Genomic DNA, 20954 nt, shown 5'->3' with positions numbered 1-20954 from the left:
TTGGTTTTTTTAAAGATCTTGACTGAATTAGGTGGCTTTGAAGTTAAAGAATCAAAATTCCGCAGAGAAATGGAAAAACTTAGAAACCAGCAATCCAGGGATTTAACATTGGAGGTAAAAAAATTAGTTTTATTTTCCTGATTTATAACGTAATTAAAAGTTGAATGCAATGAAAACGTCATATTATAATTTTATATTCTGTTAAAGGTTTAACACACACTACAGTAATCTGTGTTTTAGTAATTTGATATAAGAAGTTATGTTTCAAACTCTGTAAGCAAACGTTTTGGAACATTTTTCAGGGTGGGGACTCTGGTGCACTGAATAGTGCTGCCTTGCAATTACTGTGTAGTGTTATGGATTCCTCCTTCTGCTGACTCCTTCCAAACATAGTATTTCATGGGAACTTTTATTCTGAAATACTAAAAATCCTCTTGAAATAACATTTAAAGCTGAAATTAACATTTGATCTTTTGCTATGGCAGTCATTACAGAAGGGTAAACACTTAATTTAGCCTATGTATTTGCTAGGTTGATCGAGATAGAGATCTTCTAATTCAGCAGACGATGAGGCAGCTCAACAATCATTTTGGTCGCAGATGTGCTACAACTCCAATGGCTGTGCACAGAGTAAAAGTTACATTTAAGGATGAGCCAGGAGAAGGCAGTGGTGTAGCACGAAGTTTTTATACTGCCATTGCACAGGCTTTTCTATCAAATGAGAAACTGCCAAACCTAGACTGCATCCAGAATGCCAACAAGGGTACCCATACAAGTAAGTACCGTGGAGAAGGTATTCCGTGGCTACCATTAATCATAACTTTGGACTCACTTTTTTCATTTTGGAATATTAACTCTATTAATATACATTAGAAAAACCAGAAAGATAGCTAAATAATTAGTGGCTATAACTTCTCCCCTCGATTCCCTGAAAATGTTCATCAGCCTTGACCTGAAGGAACTTCCTCCAGCCTGAAAGGATACATCCATTCAATTCTTTGCCTCTTGGCCAAAATTGTCAAAAAGGGATACTGATTTAGTATTTTTTGAGAGCTAGATATTTGTCCACTTAGAACCAGATCAAAACCGTCAACTTACTTCACTTAGAATATAAATTAGCCATGAGTATCTACTATATTTGAACATTGCCAATATCGTCATGAAGAGACAACTGAAATGTGAAAGGCTCTATAGCCCATGACCATTCCATCCAGTCCCACTTCGTCCCTGAGATATGAGTGAAGTGGTATGCTATACCAGCACTTCTTTTGTAGAAATTTAAGTTCAGTTTCCGCAGAAACTAAATTTTTCATGGAGGGGAGGGGAATATTTAGTTCTTGCAATTGCCTAGAGATTCTGAACATGTGCCGGTGCAATGCTGAGTCTTCAGGAAGACTAAAATAACTCTAGGAGCTGCATGCTTACCGACATTGCTGAGGTAAAAGATCCTAAATGTAATGGAGGCACGTCACATAGCAACTGTACTTGGACAGTTTGGTGTGGCTGGAGCAGCGTAGAGGACTGGAGAACATCATTGTGAGATTCAGACTAATCCTCTACTACTGAAGTCTGGACTTAATAGTAGTGGCATTGGTGTCACTGTACAGCTGTTCCTCACCTACACACTATTTGGGGGCCAGGATAATAGAAGAAGAATACTTAGTCCTGCCATGAGTGCAGGGGACTGGACTAGATGACCTCTCGAGGTCCCTTCCAGTCCTACGATTCTATGATAAGAATGGCTCTGTTTCCCCACAATCCCTCTTAGAACTTCTGCTCAGATCATTTTAGTTGGAGTTTGTGTAGAGTTCTACATTTGATCTGAACTTATGAACTTTCTCCATTTATCTTAGTTATGTGTTAACTGATTCCTAATAACATCGTAAAGTCCATGTCAAAAATTCATTGATCGCTTTAGCAGAAACATCCAGCTGCTCTGGATTTGTGTACAAAGTCAGAAGAGGTGATATTTCATTCAATCTCCATAACTGCTGTTTCTGCCTAACACCAATATATTAAAGTCTCTCAGGGCATATCTACACTATAAACTTAAATCAACCTATGTTAAGTCATCTTCCAGGCACCGTAGTAATTATTGCAGGTCGTTCATGCTGACATTCTTCTGTCGGTGGTGTGCGTTCTCACCAGGAGTGCTTTCCCTGACTTAAGAGTGGCAGTGTGGGGGACTGAGAGCCAGGGCTCTCAGCTCTGTGTCCAGCTTCCTGCCGGAAACCCGGCTGCCCCATCCCCCTCAGCTCCCCGCCGGGAATGGGGAGCCTGGACGACAGCCCAGCTTGGAGCAGAGACCAGGCAGCAGTCCAGCTGTGGAGCCAGCTTTCTTGTAAATTTACAAGAATGACAGCCAATAGATGTAACAACGCAGAGTCTACAGGGACTCTGCGTCGCCTTAACTACACCACCATAAGCCCTCCTGGGGGTGGAATGATGTTGGTGTAGCAGGGCACTTGCATTGGTGGGAGCAACGCTGTAGTGTGTACACTGACATAATTAGGTTGATTTAAGGCAGCTTATGTTGACCTAATGCTGTAGTGTAGACCAGGCCTTGGAGTACATATAATAGTGATTAACCCTTTAACAGGAAGCCACCATTTGAAACAGCTTTATCACCTAGTCTGTGACAGAAAACACATCCTTAGTATTTGAAACCATATACCTGGCATAAGACTTCAAAATAAACTATTAACTAGACTGAAGTTTGAATTCCATTGCTATCTGCTAAGCCATCCAGTCCACTAAAATTGTGCTCTTTTCCTGCGCAAGCTATGCAATAAAGAGCTTGGAGTACACTGCATTGTATAAGTATGAGAAGTTTAAAACATTTTTTTTTCCTTTTCAGGTCTGATGCAGAGATTGCGAAATAGAGGGGAGAGAGATCGGGAGAGGGAGCGAGAAAGGGAAATGAGGAGGAGTAGTGGCTTACGAGCTGGTTCTCGCAGAGACAGGGATAGGTACGTGATTTATCTGTAATTATGTCCTGGTCACAAGTATTTTATGAAATAGGTCAGTGATTCTCCAACTATGGGGCGGGCCTCCCAAGGGAGGTGTGGGAATGTGTCAAGGGAGGCGCGAGCTGTGTGGTTTTTTTGTTTTTTGAAAAGAGCTCTGGCTTTCAGCCCCAGGCAGTTGGGCCTCATGCAGAAGAGCTGTGCATACCCAGAAGGCAGGAATAAAGGGAACAGCTGGAGTCCTGCTGTCCTAGGTCTGACAGCCGAAGCCCTGCCACTTGGGCTCCGTCTCTCTCTTCTCCCCCGCCCCCCAAAATCCCTCATGGGTAGGCAGCCCAGGCTCAGGCTGTCCGTGTGCCCCCGCATCCCTCACTTGGAGGTGGTGGGGCTCCAGCTGTTAGCCTTGGGGTGGCAGCAGCAGCACAGAAGTAGGGCTGGCAATGGGGCGCTAAGCCTGCTGTGAAAAATGATATTGACAAATGTCAGTTTTCACATTGCCATCCTTCTATGCTGCTTCTGGCGCGGCACTGCCTTCAGAACTGGACGCGCAGCCAGCAACTGCTGCTCTCTGCTTTGCCTTCAGAGGCTGGTGGTGGTATATGTATTTGGGGGGCCTGATCAAATAAGTTTGAGAACTGCTGAAATAGATGAATGTCTGTTCTAAAATTTGGACTCTCCTTTCTTCAAACTGAGAGGATATTATGCTTCTCTCTTTCAAGATAGTAGAGCACTTATTTTGAACTTCCATATTCTTTTTTGAGATTTGGTATATAAATACATGCTCTAATGATTACGCCCATTTCAGCACCATTAGATCGCTGTTCAACCCCATCTCACAAATCACTCCTGTCATTGCAGTAGCCAAGACAAGAAATGCATTACAAACAACACCATTGTTAGTTGGTGGGTTGTCCACCTTGTTTCCCCAAAAGACTGACAGAGTTCAACTCTGTTCCCTTCCCAAACCTTTATATCCAGCTAACTACATGGAATATTACAATTGCACAAACTGGTCTGTACTATTTTATCTGTACATAAATAATATTATCCAAGAGCTTTGTAAGTTTCCTTTGCAAGTAACATAGTCTTATCAAGTTTCACAAAATATAAACCAAGAGGGATGTAAACTGTCATTTTTAAAGGGACTTTAGAAGACAACTTTCCATTGACACAAGGCCCTTTAGACCAGCCTCAGAAGGGAATCCTAGTGATGATCCTGATCCTCTTCCAGCACATCGACAGGCCCTTGGAGAAAGGCTTTACCCTCGTGTACAAGCAATGCAACCAGTAAGACCAATCTGCGCAGCACACTTAAGTCTATTGTTGTTGATGCTATGGGTATCTTTCACTTAAGATTTCTTTTCTTTATCCTTTGCTTGTGAAATTCATGACTTATTAAAATAGTTGAATTCTATAAGGGTATTTTTTTCTATCTCGTTTGACTTTCTCTAGTTTTGTATTTCTACAACTTGTCATTTGACTCACAAATTTGTTTTAAATCTTGGGTGTGTTAAGATATTAAGATTTTCATAAAACCATATTTGAAAGTGAGTGCACTGAAGGAATGATTGGACAGTAAGATCTTGAACTCTTATTTCCAGGCATTTGCAAGCAAAATCACAGGTATGCTACTGGAGTTGTCCCCTGCTCAGCTGCTTCTATTACTAGCAAGTGAAGATTCCCTTAGAGCAAGAGTTGATGAGGCTATGGAACTCATTATTGCGCATGGAAGGTAAAGAATTAAATCAGGATTCAGATAAAAAAGGAAGGCTGGTCTTGTGGTTAAGAGAGTGATCTAGGACCCAGCAGATCTGGGTTCAGTTCCCTGCTCTGTCACAGATGTCCTGTTTGCCTTGGGCAAGTCACCTAATATTAGTACCCTCAGTTTCCCATTTGGAAAACAAGAAAGTACTTCCTTTTTCCCACGATGTCTACCTCGTCTTTTTAGATGGTAAACTCTTTGAGGTAAGGGCTACTTCTTACATTGTATATGTACAGTGCCTAGCACAATGGGACCATTATCTTGGTTATGCATCTAGGTCCCACTGTAATATAAATAATAATATGGTATTCTTGTCTGTGTTTTGCTTTAAAACCAAATTGGCAAGAAACTGCACTTTGCACGGTTTGTTTTCAGAACCTGGTTACAATGGCTTACAGTGTTCCTCCTGTCCAGCTGTAGAGATTAGTTGAGGAAACTCAGCTGTATACATGCATAATAAACAATTGGCAGGCTTGTTCCTTTCAAATTTTTCTTCACTAAATTTTGTTTTCAGAATCATATCTAGTTTTATTATTTTGACTTTTCATTAAAAAATATAACTCTTCTAGTTCCAGCTCAGAATGTGACTATTAATGGATAATGGTAAATTAAATCTTGGCTTGCCTCTTCTCCCCTTAATCCCGCCCCCCCCCCCCAGGGAAAATGGAGCTGACAGTATCCTGGATCTTGGGTTGCTAGACTCCTCAGACAAGGTACAGGTAAGGGATCTGTTTTGCATCCGATTCATGTGTGAACTGAAGGAAATTTAAGATCCAGTTATATTGGCTTGCCATAAAAAGATGTTTTTTAAAATAAATGTAATGTAACAACCTGTAAATAACCTGCCCTTTTGCCTCAGTTATCTCCTCTTGTCACATAATGTAGGGCTGTCAAGCGATTAAAAAAATGAATTGCGATTAATTGCGCGATTAAAAAGATTAGTAGAATACGATTTATTTAAACATTTTTGGATGTTTTCTACATTTTCGAATATGATTTCAATTACAACACAGAGTACAAAGCGCATAGTGCTCATTTTATATTTTTGATTACAAATATTTTCACTGTAAAAAACAAAAGAAATAGTAGTATTTTTCAATTCACCTAATACAAGTACTGTAATGCAATCTCTTTATCATAGAATCATAGAATATTAGGGTTGGAAGGGACCTCAGGAGGTCATCTAGTCCAACTCCCTGCTCAAAGCAGGACTAATCCCCAATTAAATCATCCCAGCCAGGGCTTTGTCAAGCCTGACCTTAAAAACCTCTAAGGAAGGAGATTCCACCACCTCCCTAGGTAACCCATTCCAGTAATTCACCACCCTCCTAGTGAAAAAGTTTTTCCTAATATCCAACCTAAACCTCCCTCACTGCAACTTGAGACCATTACTCCTTGTTCTGTCATCTGGTACCACTGAGAATAGTCTAGATCCTTCCTCTTTGGAACCCCCCTTCAGGTAGTTGAAAGCAGCTATCAAATTCCCCCCTCAGTCTTCTCTTCTGGAGACTAAACAATCCCAGTTCCCTCAGCCTCTCCTCATAAGTCATGTGCTGCAGCCCCCTAATCATTTTTGTTGCCCTCCGCTGGAATCTTTCCAATTTTTCCACATGCTTCTTGTCGAGTGGGGCCCAAAACTAGACACAGTACTCCAGATGAAGCCTCACTAATGCCAAATAGAGGGGAATGATCACATCCCTCAATCTGCTGGCAATGCCCCTACTTATACAGCCCAAAATGCCATCAAGGGCACACTGTCGACTCGTATCCAGCTTCTCGTCCACTATAACCCTTAGGTCCTTTTTTGAAGAACTGCTGCCTAGCCACTCAGTCCCTACTCTGTAGCAGTGCATGGGATTCTTCCGTCCTAATTACAGGATTCTGCACTTGTCCTTGTGAGCCCGACGATCTAGTGAGCTTTCTATCCACCTTATAGTCCATTCATCCAGCCCATTCTTCTTTAATTTGCCGTCAAGAATACTGTGGGAGACCATACCAAAAGCTTTGCTAAAGTCAAGGAATTATAGGTCCACTGCTTTCCCCTCATCCACAGACCCAGTTATCTCATCATAAAAGGCAATTAGGTTAGTCAGGCATGACTTGCCCTTGGTGAATCCATGCTGACTGTTCCTGATCGTTTTCCTCTCCTCTAAGTGCATCAGAATTGATTCCTTGAGGACCTGCTTCATGATTTTTCCAGGGACTGGCCTGTAGTTCCCCGGATCCTCCTCTTCCCTTTTTTAAAGATAGGGACTACATTAGCCTTTTTCCAGTCATCCGGGACCTCCTCTGATTGCCATGAGTTTTCAAAGATAATGGCCAATGGCTCTGCAATCACATCCGCCAACTCCTTTAGCACCCTCGGATGTAGCGCATCTGGCCCCATGGATTTGTGCTCGTCCAGCTTTTCTAAATAGTCCTGAACCACTTCTTTCTTCACAGAGGGCTGGTTACCTCCTCCCCATGCTGTGCTGCCCAGTGCAGTAGTCTGGGAGCTGACCTTGTGCGTGAAGACAGAGGCAAAAAAAGCATTGAGTACGTTAGCTTTTTCCACATCCTCTGTCACTAGGTTGCCTCCCTCATTCAATAAGGGGCCCACACTTTCCTTGACCTTCTTGTTGCTAACATACCTGAAGAAACCCTTTTTGTTACTCTTAACATCCCTTGCTAGCTGCAACTCCAAGTGTGATTTGGCCTTCCTGATTTCACTCCTGCATGCCTGAGTAATATTTTTATACTCTTCCCTGGTCATTTGTTCAATCTTCCACTTCTTGTAAGCTTCTTTTTTGTGTTTAAGATCAGGAAGGATTTCACTGTTAAGCCAAGCTGGTTGCCTGCCATATTTACTATTCTTTCTACACATCGGGATGGTTTGTTCCTCCAACCTCAATAAGGATTCTTTAAAATACAGCCAGCTCTCCTGGACTCCTTTCCCCCTCATGTTATTCTCCCAGAGGATCCTGCCCATCAGTTCCCTGAGGGAGTCAGTCTGCTTTTCTGAAGTCCAGGGTCCGTATTTTGCTGCTGCTCCTTTCTTCCTTGTGTCAGGATCCTGAAATCGACCATCTGATGGTCACTGCCTCCCAGGTTCCCATCCACTTTTGCTTTCCCTACTAATTCTTCCCGGTTTGTGAGCAGCAGGTCAAGAAGAGCTCTGCCCCTAGTTGGTTCCTCTGGGACTTGCACCCGGAAATTGTCCCCTACACTTTCCAAAAACTTCCTTGATAGTCTGTGCATGAAAGTTGAACTTACAAATGTAGAATTGTGTACCAAAAACAACTGCATTCAAAAATAAAACAATGTAAAAACTACACGTCCACTCAGTCGTACTTCAGCCAGTCGCTCAACAAGTTTGGTTACAATTTGCAGAAGATAATGCTGCCCACTTCTTGTTTACATTGTCACCTGAAAGTGAGAACAGGTGTTTGCATGGCACTGTTGTATCCAGCATCGCAAGATATTTACGTGCCAGATCTGCTGAAGAATCATATGTCCCTTCATGCTTCAGCCACCATTCCAGAGGACATGCATCCATGCTGATGACTGGTTCTGCTCAATAACAATCCAAAGCAGAGCAGACTGATGCATGTTTATTTTCATCATTTGAGTGAGATGCCACCAGCAGAAGGTTGATTTCCTTTTTTGGTGGTTCGGGTTCTGCAGTTTCTGATCAGAGTGTTGCTCTTTTAAGACTTCTGAAAGAAGGTTCCACACCTCGTCCCTCTCAGATTTTGGAAGGCACTTTAGATTTTTAAACCTTGGGTTGAATGCTGTAGCTATTTTTAGAAATTTCACATTGGTACCACCTTTGCGTTTTGTCAAATCTGCTGTGAAAGTGTTCTTAAAATAAACATGTGCTGGGTCATCATCCGAGACTGCTATAACATGAAATATATGGCAGAATGCGGGTAACACAGAGCAGGGGACATACAGTTCTCCCCCAAGGAATTCAGTCACAAATGTAATTAACGCATTATTTTTTAATGCGAATCAGCATGGAAGCATGTCCTCTGGAATGGTGGCCAAAGCATGAAGGGGCATACGAATGTTTAGCATATCTGGCAAGTAAATATCTTGCAATGCCGGTTACAAAAGGGCCACACGAACACCTGTTCTCACTTTCAGGTGACATTGTGAATAAGAAGCGGGTAGCAGTATCTCCCGTAAATATAAATAAACTTGTTTGTCTTCGCAATTGGCTGAATAAGTAGTAGGACTGAGTGGACTTGTAGGCTCTAAAGTTTTTTAAATTGTTTTGTTTTTGAGTGCAGTTATGTAACAAAAAAATCTACATTTGTAAGTTACACTTTCACCATAAAGAGATTGTACCACAGTACTTGTATGAGATGAATTGAAAAATACTATTTCGTTTATCATTTTAAAAGTGCAAATATTTGTCATAAAAAATATGAAGTGAGCACTGTACTCATTGTATTCTGTGTTGTAATAGAAATCAATATATTTGAAAATTTTCAGTGTTTTTCTACATTATTTAATACATTTCAATTGGTATTCTATTGTTTAACAGTGCAATTAATAGTGATTAATTTTTCTGAGTTAATCACGTGAGTTAACTGCGATTAATCGACAGCCCTAATAAAATGAAGGGTGTTTTTTACTAAATCTTTGCTGAAAGGATCTGCTTCTTTAATTTATTTTTCAAAATAATGAACTGCTCAATTATTTAAAAATCCACCATTGCCAAATATTACCAGTCTTTTGAAATGGCAAGACTCAAAAATCTTTGGGTCCTATAATGAGCAGGTTTCAGTATTCAATGGGTAACAAAAATTAGGATAGATGTTTGACTTTTAACTGAGATTCTAAATTAGCTTCTTAATCTTTTGTACTAGGAAAATAGAAAGCGACATGGCTCCAGTCGCAGTGTGGTGGACATGGAATTAGATGATACAGATGATGGTGATGATAATGCACCACTATTCTACCAACCTGGGAAACGAGGTTTTTATACGCCAAGGCCTGGCAAAAACACAGAGGCAAGATTGAATTGTTTCAGAAACATTGGCAGGTACAATATTAAGCTAGTTTGCTAGTCTTGTGTTTTCTTGGCATTTCAGATATTTTGATAGCTTATATTTCTCCAAAGATAAAAGCTGTAATAGAGTTCATTCATCGTGGGTTTGAAATCATGTGGGGGAACTTGAACAACTTAGTCTATTAAATCTTGAGAGAAATCTTAAGTTTTTGTTAAAATTTGCACTCGTACCCCTCAATGTACGTGTGTGTGAGAGAGAGAGAAAATGTTAGTAGCATCAGATTTATTGCATCATTGGCATTTTAGGTCCCATGACTCCCTCGTCTCTGAGGAGGTAAACTCTCTGTCAAAGGGAACTATTTTACTGATTTTGTAAGCTAAAACTTGTATCTTTGCGCTTTTGCTTTCCCTGCCCCCTTTTTATTTTGCAAGTATGTCAGAGAAGCAGGACCTTAAAGTGCCCCAGTACCATCCACATTATGTCTAAGTTGCACATGCACAGCCAGCAGAACAGACAATAACTGTCTTGGCTTTGATATCTGTGTCCAGATGCCACCATGTGCTCTTAAGTTCAAAAGTGGGTTTCCCTGAAATCATTCCTGGTCCCTTCTCTCCCCCTACCCTTCTCCTCCCCCCTCCCTCCCCACCCCTGGCCGCAGTTTTCATAGTCTAGTGCAAGGTCTGACTGGAATGTCTCAAAGGCAAACAGTCCTCAAATAAACAGTTGAGCATCCTTGCTGGACATCACGACTATCAATATTTCCCACATCAGTAAAGCTCTTACAAAATAGGCTCTTGAGCTGTGTTTCCACAAACACAAACAACCTGCTAGCTTCTGGTATAGATGGACTCCAGGACCCTGCTCATGTTGTTGGGCGTTGACTTGAAAAACAAAGCCTTCTCTTCCCAAGAAAACAAGGTGTATATCAAGTAGAACTCGCTCCAAAGACATTTCACTTCCCTAGATTTCTCAAGGCATGTTCTCAAGTGTTCTTATATATGCCTTCATCACCTTCTGTCTATATGATAGCAGTGCAGTGTACTAGGGTGTGAAGACATCAGTCCTTAGAGAAACTCCAACTAGTACAGAGCCCTGCACTGCATTCCTCAGCAACGCTGGCTACTTTGAGCCCATCAGACCTGGCCTCTGCTCTTACATGTTGGCTTTCCAGAGACTATTGAGTAAAGTTCAAGGTCTCAGTCCTTACCTTCAAGGAGCTTAGTGGCATTTAAAGAGACTGCTTAAAGCTCCAGGATGAGGACCATGGTCAACAACTCGACTTCTGTTGCACAGTGGAACTTTCTACCACAGGAATAAAGCTTGTCTGTGCAGGAGACAAAGCTTTCTCAGTGACTAATCTGTCTGTGGAATAAACTGTCACAAATTAAGGGCTGTCACAAACCTCCCCACGTTCCACTCCAAATGCTAGGTGCTCTTCTTTCACCTTGTCTTCTCTGACATAAATGCATAGTAGTGTGTATGTTAAACAAAACAATACACTGCACAACAACTCCCCTGGGGAGTGGATGAGAGAAGGAGACTAAATCACACAACAGAATTTAGTCGTGTTGCCTAACGCACTGCTTGAAGATTCTCAATATTATGTCGATGAGGGCAGAATAAGAACCTTTTGTAGGATAGGATGAAGTTCTCCAGTTACACCATTTCCTACAGTAAAGGTAACCTTTCAGTTCTGAATATATTGTGGAGCCTGGTGTTGTCTTCCTACCACGTTGCTTCATCTCCACTGAAAATATATGGGACAGAAGGTTGCTTCTGACATCTGTCATTAGACCACACTGTTTCTTTGTGGGATCATGTGCTTCAGAACAAGGCTTGTGACCAGCGTTTGCTCTCTTGAATAAATCAGTGAATTTTTTTGCACCTCATTGGCACTAATGGACTCAGTGCACCTGTCTGTGAAGTAGGTGATCATGAGAAAAACATGCAGGATTGCTCTGCTGAGGCGCTTTTTAGAGTGAATTTGTGGAAGTCTGTAGGCTTATGCCTGGAGAAGAATGATACCCTTAAAAATCCAGTCACTTTTTGATTGTTTTCACTCCAGTACAGCAGATTCTCCTGATTTCAGAAGAACCATGTCTAAGTGTTTTGTCTGCCTGCATTTTTTATTGTAACAACTAGCTGAACCCATAGCTTCAAAGCTCATTCAGTCATTTGATATTTACTTACACAACCAGACTCATAATTTTCCAAACAGATTTATAGGGCAGGTGTGTAGAGTTCTCTTCACACCTTTACGAAGTGTAATTGCTCAGCCAGAAGGCAGCCATCAAAATTCATTTTACCAGCCTTTTTGCAGAAATAGTTTTTGCCTAAGTTGTCCTGTCTGTGGTTTTTTTTTAATTTTTGCGAACCCTCTTATTTTATCCCTATTTTTGCTGAGTCCTACATAAAATAGGTTTATTGTTTTCTTACCTCTAACAGTATTTTTATATTCTTGCATTCTTACTTTTTTAATATTTTCTTTCATAGTAATATCTGTGGAGATTTTTAGTCTCCTGGAGTGGAGTTTTGTTGCAGCAGGTATTTTTGAGGAAGTGATCCTTCTTTACCCATGATTGTTCTTTCAGGAAAAATAGCAGATTATTTATTTTTTTAACCAAGCTTTCCAGAAAAACTTTCCCCATGGGACGAGGTACTGCATGCACTGTTTCTGAAATGGTGATTTCTTTGGGGGGATGTTGGCATTGGGAAGTTTTAAATATGAGGTTTTATAATTGGAAGCTACTTCAACCTGAACTCCAGAGTTGTTTTTTGTTGTTGTTGTTGAAATATTCAGGAAACTCTTTTGAATCCCACTTCTTTAAACAATTTCTTTTTGTGATTTTCTAATAGTACTCTTTTTGTTCTCAGAATTCTAGGGTTGTGCTTACTGCAGAATGAACTATGTCCCATCACGTTAAACAGACATGTTATCAAAGTTCTTCTTGGCAGAAAAGTAAGTTGATCACAGACATCTGAACTGCCTTTAAGTACATAAGATTTAGTTTTAAAAAAATAATTTTATTTTAAAATATGTTTTGATGTTAACACTGTGCTTGTTTGGCAATACTAAATCTAATTAAAACAGTTGTGATTTTTTTGTTGTCTTACAATTAAACTGAGTTTGCCAAGTGGATGCCAAGGAATTGACTGAGGAGGGTTTCCAATTAATATAATATGAGTGCGCACGCTCTCTATATCTGTCTATATTAAATATTTAAAATGGGACAGGGTTGATCTTCACGAGCAGAAAAAAGGACGTTGAAGCTGTGCTGTAGCATTAGTTCTCTCTTGCCCTTTCTATGTTACTATTTACAAAAAGGCATCTTGTTTAACAGTTGAGAGAATTCTTTAATCAGATTTCAAATTCTGCTTCAGGTGTAGACTTAAAATTTAAATGCAGTCCAGCAATTGCCTATGTTTTAACTGTTTTAGGTCAAGACCACATTTTAATTATCTTTTGACAGTATACCTCTAAATATGGTGCCCGATGCAACAAACTGAACAAAGTTTCCCATTATCCCTGGTCTTCATTTTGGTTATTTAAAAAAAAAAAAAAAATCAGAGCCAGTCATTGTCCAAAATAGATGTGATTTTAACAAATGGGGTAGGGGAATGGTGACAAAGGAGCAAGAGGTTATAGATGCACAAGAACACCCCAACCCCTTTCCAAAACAGAAGGACATTCTCCCTGCTCTACCATCTGAGTAAAAGCCTTCTAGGGCTCCCTCATGATGACAGCAGGGTAGTGGGCAACATGGGAAAATGAGAAGTACCAAAAGTCCTTGTAGCTGAGTTTAGGGGCACCACGAAGTACTGTCTTAGATGGAAAGACAGATAATTGATGGAGCAAAGGCCCCCAAAATGTGGCCAAAAAGGCAAGGATCTGCTCAAAAGATCTGCTTGTTGAGGGTGAGGAGGGCAACTGTTGGGCACAAATAACTTCCACCTAAAGGAATTTACAGCTGCTGGGAAGAAGCTTTCTTTCTGTGATGGCGCAGGTGAATTTCCTTCCAGAGTTTTAGGGAGTGTGGAGATGGGAAAAGGAGTGATGTCACGTGTGACCCCTTTTCAAATCCTGTTGAAAAATCCACAAAGGTCTGTTTTGACCCAAGCTGATTTATGGAAAGGATACGTTCCAAGAGTTCAGTTGCCTAGATCTGTAGTAATTCTTAGTGTGGGCAAATGCTTGACAACCTTCTCTGTGCTTTGCCAATGCACTTCAATCTGGTGTTATGTTCCTGCACCTCAGAAAATCAGGATGAGAATGGAAATTACCTTTTTTTGTGATTCTTTCCAAGTGTTTGAGTGAATGCCTCATTACATGGCTATTTAGGTGCCTTATGCTAGTGTACATATTATCCGTTTTAGAACTCATTATGTTGAATATATTTATAAAAACCATGCTACATATCAAACATCTACCTTATTTTAGGTGAACTGGCATGACTTTGCTTTTTTTGATCCGGTTATGTATGAGAGCTTGCGGCAACTTATCCTAGCCTCCCAGAGCACGGATGCTGATGCTGTTTTTGCAGCAATGGATTTAGCATTTGCAATAGACCTGTGCAAGGAGGAGGGTGGAGGGCAGGTAGGTGCAAGCTGAACTTGACTTTACAGTTTAATGTTACTTGTTCATAGTCTGTCAAACCCCAGACGGATTTAGGGTGAGATTTTCTAAACTGCGTAAGTGTTCAGGAGCACAAAGACCCATTGAAAGTCTGTGGGATTTGTGTGCCTAAGTCACTTAAGTGTTTTTGAATATTCAGCCCCTAGTATTTATGGGTTGTTTAATATAATCTAAATGAGAAATCAGCAGTACCAGGATTATTGGTCTCATCACAAGGACTGGTTTTAAATATAAAACTTCTGTTCATGATAATAGCCCGAACCAGTAACCCACTGAAAACTTGTTTTAAGAGTGAAAAAGCTGTATAGCACCACAGTATATTTACTGCATACAGTAATAGAAATGATGCTCTTGTTTTAACTGTTGCTTTTTTCTTCTTTAAAGTATGTTTTTAAATCCTCTCCCCTTTTGCTACTTCATCGTAGGTTGAACTTATCTCCAATGGTGTAAATATACCAGTCACCCCTCAGAATGTTTATGAATATGTCCGGAAATATGCAGAACACAGAATGTTGGTGGTAGCAGAACAACCTCTACATGTAAGTGCTTTGTAGTGTTTTGGAATGATACTGTCAATTTCTGCATATACTGCATTCCATTCCAAGTTGTCCAACTTCTAAAGGGTATTAATCTTTGTTTCTTGTTACACAGTTGCTAACTTAATTATGTGGAGACCTTGACTACCCTAAAAGCTCATTTGAATAGACCGAAGGATATAAATTCAAAAGAAGAATTAAAGTTAGCTCAATGACTAGTTAAACTTCAGCATTTACATATAGATTAAAAAAAAGATTCATATAACATACTGGGGAAATGCTTATCTTCAGACATATGGATTCTATACAGTCTTCCATTTTTCTATATTTCTTTCTCAGCCTAGATTTATTTAACCTCTTAGCTCAAAGATTTAACAAGCCAAACTCTGCCAGCATAAAGTCACTGGAGCTTCTGGCCTCCTTATGCCTGCTCTGTGCAAGATCAGTGTGGCTAATGATTGCAGAATTTTTGTTCTGAACATTGTTAATGTTTTAACAAGAAACATGACCAGAATCTGTCAAAAATTATATTAAAAGTAAAACTTAGTCTTGTTTTTAGAAGCCTGTTCTGAAATAAAAGATTATAGATTCTAGGACCGGAAGGGACCTTGAGAGGTCATCGAGTCCAGTCCCCTGCCCTCATGGCAGGACCAAATACTGTCTAGACCATCCCTGACAGACATTTATCTAACCTACTCTTAAATATCTCCAGAGATGGAGATTCCACAACCTCCCTAGGCAATTTATTCCAGTGTTTAACCACCCTGAAAGTTGGGAACTTTTTCCTAATGTCCAACCTAAACCTCCCTTGCTGCAGTTTAAGCCCATTGCTGCTTGTTCTATCCTTAGAGGCTAAGGTGAACTAATTTTATCCCTCCTCCTTATGACACCCTTTTAGATACCTGAAAACTGCTATCATGTCCCCTATCAGTCTTCTCTTTTCCAAACTAAACAAACCCAATTCTTTCAGCCTTCCTTCATAAGTCATGTTCTCAAGACCTTTAATCATTCTTGTTGCTCTTTTCTGGACCCTCTCCCATTTCTCCACATCTTTCTTGAAACGTGGTGCCCAGAACTGGACACATTACTCCAGTTGAGGCCTAACCAGTGCCGAGTAGAGTGGAAGAATGACTTCTCATGTCTTGCTCACAAGAAGACATCCCAAAATCATGTTTGCTTTTTTTGCAACAGCATCACACTGTTGACTCATTTAGTTTGCGGTCCACTATAACCCCTAGATCCCTTTCTGCCGTACTCCTTCCTAGACAGTCTCTTCCCATTCTGTATGTGTGAAACTGATTGTTCCGTCCTAAGTGGAGCACTTTGCATTTGTCTTTGTTAAACTTCATCCTGTTTACCTCAGACCATTTCTCCAATTTGTCCAGATCATTTTGAATTATGACCCTATCCTCCAAAGCAGTTGCAATCCCTCCCAGTTTGGTGGTATCTGCAAACTTAATAAGCGTACTTTCTATGCCAATATCTAAGACGTTGATGAAGATATGGAACAGAGCCGGTCCCAAAACAGACCCCTGCGGAACCCCACTTGTTATACCTTTCCAGCAGGATTGGGAACCATTAATAAGTACTCTCTCTGAGTATGGTTATCCAGCCAGTTATGTACCCACCTTATAGTAGCCCCATCTAAGTTGTATTTGCCTAGTTTATCGATAAGAATATCGTGCGAGACCGTATCAAATGCCTTACTAAAGTCTAGGTATACCACATCCACTGCTTCTCCCTTATCCACAAGACTCGTTATCCTATCAAAGAAAGCTTTCAGATTGGTTTGACATGATTTGTTCTTTACAAATCCATGCTGGCTGTTCCCTATCACCTTACCACCTTCCAAGAGTTTGCAGATGATTTCCTTAATTACTTGCTCCATTATCTTCCCTGGCACAGAAGTTAAACTAAGTGGTCTGTAGTTTCCTGGGTTGTTTTTATTTCCCTTTTTATAGATGGGCACTATATTTGCCCTTTTCCAGTCTTCTGCTGGAATCTCTCCCGTCTCCCGTGATTTTCCAAAGATAATAGGTAGAGGCTCAGATACCTCCTCTATTAGCTCCTTGAGTATTCTAGGATGCATTTCATCAGGCCCTGGTGACTTGCAGGCATCTAACTTTTCTAAGTGATTTTTAACTTGTTCTTTTTTTACTTCATCTTCTAAACCTATCCCCTTCCCATTAGCATTCACTAGGTTAGGGCATTCCTTCAGACTTCTCGGTGAAGACCGAAACAAAGAAGTCCTTAAGCATTTCTGCCATTTCCAAGTTTCCTATTACTGTATCTCCCTCCTCACTGAGCAGTGGGCCTACCCTGTCCTTGGTCTTCCTCTTGCTTCTAATGTATTGATAAAAAGTTTTCTTGTTGCCCTTTATTCCTGTAGCTGGTATGAGCTCATTTTTTGCCTTTGCCTTTCCAATCTTGCCCCTGCATTCCTGTGTTGCTTGCCTATATTCATCCTTTGATATCTGTCCTAGTTTCCATTTTTTATATGACTCCTTATTTTTTAGATTATGCAAGATCTCGTGGTTAAGCCAAGCTGGTCTTTTGCCACATTTTCTATCTTTCCTACCCAGCAGAATAGCTTGCTTTTGGGCCCTTAATAGTGTCCCTTGGAAAAACAGCCAACTCTCCTCAGTTGTTTTTCCCCTCAGTCTCGATTCCCATGGGACCTTACCTATCAGCTCTCTGAGCTTACCAAAATCCGCCTTCCTGAAATCCATTGTCTCTGTTTTGCTGTACTCCCTTCTACCCTTCCTTAGAATTGCGAACTCTGATTTCATGATCACTTTCACCCAAGCTGCCTTCTACTTTCAAATTCTCAATGAGTTCCTCCCTATTTGTTAAAATCAAATCTAGAACAGCTTCCCCCCTCATAGCTTTTTCAACCTTCTGAAATAAATAGTTGTCTGCAATGCAGTCCAAGAACTTATTGGATAGTCTGTGCCCCGCTGTGTTATTTTCCCAACATATATCTGGATAGTTGAAGTCCCCCATCACACCAAATCTTGGGCTTTGGATGATTTTGTTAGTAGTTTAAAAAAAGCCTCATCCACCTCTTCCACCTGGTTAGGTGGCCTGTAGTAGACTCCTAGCATGACATCACCCTTGTTTTAAATAAAAATATTTGCTTTGTGATCACTGATTCAGAGGCCAGTATTTAGGACAATTTACTGGACTGTTAAACTGTTTCCAACCATTGTAGGCCATGGGATTTTAGACTTTGAAATTAAATTGTCCTTACTGTCACTTGCCTCCCCACCTTCCCGTGCCCCAAATTGCAGTTCTGACATGATTCATCAGTTAGTATCTCCTGAATATTCATTTCAAGAACATAATAATGGCCATAGTGGGTCAGACCAATGGTTCATCTAGCCCAGTATCCTATTAGCCAATAGTGTCTGGTGCCAGATGCTTCAGAGGGAGTGAACAGAATAGGCGATAGAGTCCAGTCCTGGCTTCTAGCAGTCAGAGGTTTAGGGACAGAGCATGGGGTTGCACCCCTGACCATCTTGGCTAACAGCCATTGATAGACCTGTTCTCCGTGAAATTATCTAATTCTTTTTGAACCCAGTTATACTTTTGACCTTCAAAATCACCTGGCAACGAGTGTCCTAGGTTGACTATGCATTATGTGAAGAAGTACTTCCATATATTTGTTTTTAAATTGACTGCCTATTAATTTCATGACGTCACCTCTGAGACATGTGTTGCGTGAAGAGGGTAAATAACACTTCCCTATTGACTTTGTCCACACCATTTATGATATTATAGACCTCTATCATATCACCCCCCTTAGTTGTCTCTTTTCTAAGATGAACAGTCCCAGTCTTTTTAATCTCTTCTCATATGAAAGCTGTCCATATCCCTGCTCATTTTAGTGGCTTTCCAGTGAGATACAGCTACAGCATTAGTTTCTAGGTCTAGTGGTTCTCAAAGTGGCAGATTTTTAAAGCAGTGTCAGAATTCAAGGAAGTGGGAATTTGCAGTAGCGGGCACCAAGGTAATCAAAAGAATTGTAGATATATTGTAACTGACTAGGGCATAGAAAAAATGGCTATATTGAAAAGCTCAAATTCCAGTGACAGAGAGAGAGCACTTGTTTGTACTACCAATGGTTTGCAAGGTGTCAATCTTAAAAATAATTGTCATTGGTTCCCTCAGTCTATCAATGCTTATTACTGGTCTGGGCCTGAATATTGCAAGTTCTAGACCATGGGCCCAATATAGCTTCCATTCAAAAAGATGTTTTTACTATTTGAGATTGAACATGGAAGAGGTGAACAGCCAAGAGGAAAATTAACTGATATTTGTGAGCTGTGAACTTCATTGTATAGCTCAGTGGTTTGAGCAGTGGCCTGCTAAACCCAGGGTTGTGAGTTCAGTCCTTGAGGGGGCCACTTAGGGATCTGGGGCAAAATCAGTACTTGGTCCTGCTAGTGAAGGCAGGGGGCTGGACTTGATGACCTTTCAAGGTCCCTTCCAGTTCTAGGAGATGGGATATCTCCATTAATTATTATTAATTAACTTCTCAGAAATCCACTTAAACAGTAGCAGAGATGGTCAGTGTAAAGTGAATCATGTGACTCTTTCAGGCAATGAGGAAAGGTCTGCTGGATGTGCTTCCAAAGAATTCATTAGAAGACTTGACAGCAGAAGATTTCAGGCTTTTGGTAAACGGCTGTGGTGAAGTAAACGTGCAAATGCTGATCAGCTTTACCTCTTTCAATGATGAGTCAGGTATGAAATATGTAGTCTGTTTAGGAAATGAGTTGTACAGCTAGAAATTTAGTATTATTCACCTGTCTGTCCTTTATGTAGAGATGGATAGCAAGGATAATTTTTTCAACTTTTTCTAAGCTTAAAACCAGCTCTGTTCATTGACCTTAATGAATGGCTCTAAATATAATCTGTTAAAAGGATTCTCAGTGTGCCAGCCGTATTCTTTGCCACTTTTAAGAATCTTTACCTCAAAATGGGAGAGTAAAATACACAACTCTTTCGAGGGTACAACCTCAGTATCACTATATAAATAATCCATCAGAATGCAAGGAGAGCAAATTATGGGTTGTGCTATTTTTTCCTGCCAAATCCTGGCCTGACCATATATTTAGAGTTATGATTGTAGTCTAATATTTTAAAGAAATATTTCATTGACCTGTTACAAACTTAGATACAGCTAGTTAGTAGATTATACAGTGTGTTAATTTTATTAGTTGTTTACACCAGTGTTCTTAAGTCTAGTCCTTACATTCAAAAATGTTTGCGTTAGTGTTTGGCATAGCACTGTCCTTGTTCCTAGTGTGCAGGTGTTGTGAGGAGGGGGTAGTGACACTAAGTTTACTTGCTGGCATGTATAAAACACGTGCTCTAAATGTTCATTGTCAGATACATTTAATTTAATTATTCTGTTTCAAACAGGAGAAAATGCTGAGAAGCTTTTGCAGTTCAAGCGTTGGTTTTGGTCCATAGTTGAGAAGATGAGTATGACAGAAAGACAAGATCTAGTAAGTTGTCCTTCGCCTGTAAAAGGTTGCTTAAGACTGTTTTTCAACAATCAGTGTTGCTTTTCAGTATTTTTTTTGTTTTAATGGAAAGGTTTTCTACACTGGTAGAGTAGCAGTAGTACTCGGGAGTTTGTGCACTAGGCTTTCAACTCTTGAGACTGAATATGAAATCCAGCTTTGTTCACAAGAAAATTAATATTGGTGTATCTTTCATTGTCCATATCTCAGAACTCTCAAGCATGTTTGCAGTCCCTGTTTGAGAGGTTTCACACTGAGTAACAGGTGGGCAGAAGATGAGGTTTGAATTGCATTTATAGAGGATTGGAAAAGTTTGCTTGTTATGCACTGTATTCACCCACTCTTTTAAAATGTTCTTTTGATCACTTCAGAGATGTCAACCTTCTCATTTTTGAGTGAACTCCGCAAAGAAGAAAACAAGGACTGGTGTAAAAAGAGGAAAATCTAGAGCAGATTGGTTTAGGCAAAGGGAACTCAGGGGTGCAATGCAGTATTCACTTTGCTCTTGGTACTGCAATTTCCATTGCTA

The 20954-nt window shown here is 40.4% G+C and overlaps 1 protein-coding gene across 10 annotated transcripts in view; it reads left to right on the top strand.

Moving 5' to 3' along the window:
- Positions 1–20954, top strand: part of UBR5 (ubiquitin protein ligase E3 component n-recognin 5) — a 142022-nt gene that overhangs the window by 117559 nt on the left and 3509 nt on the right. For 9 of the 10 annotated variants that reach the window (XM_034763408.1, XM_034763414.1, XM_034763411.1 and 6 more), the window contains 12 exons: positions 16–114; positions 532–775; positions 2858–2969; positions 4109–4253; positions 4568–4698; positions 5387–5447; positions 9582–9757; positions 12600–12684; positions 14164–14319; positions 14784–14897; positions 19496–19640; positions 20322–20407. In XM_034763408.1, the coding sequence (XP_034619299.1) occupies positions 16–114; positions 532–775; positions 2858–2969; positions 4109–4253; positions 4568–4698; positions 5387–5447; positions 9582–9757; positions 12600–12684; positions 14164–14319; positions 14784–14897; positions 19496–19640; positions 20322–20407 (1554 nt within the window). The remainder of the gene's footprint in view (positions 1–15; positions 115–531; positions 776–2857; positions 2970–4108; positions 4254–4567; positions 4699–5386; positions 5448–9581; positions 9758–12599; positions 12685–14163; positions 14320–14783; positions 14898–19495; positions 19641–20321; positions 20408–20954) is intronic. The other variant, XM_034763415.1, reaches the window with a different exon arrangement.

The sequence above is a fragment of the Trachemys scripta genome, chromosome 2 (assembly GCF_013100865.1).
Source record: "Trachemys scripta elegans isolate TJP31775 chromosome 2, CAS_Tse_1.0, whole genome shotgun sequence".
Classification (NCBI taxonomy): Eukaryota; Metazoa; Chordata; order Testudines; family Emydidae; genus Trachemys; species Trachemys scripta.
The sequence above is the reverse complement of the archived record's forward strand: the minus strand, read 5'-3'. Positions and strand labels throughout refer to the sequence as shown.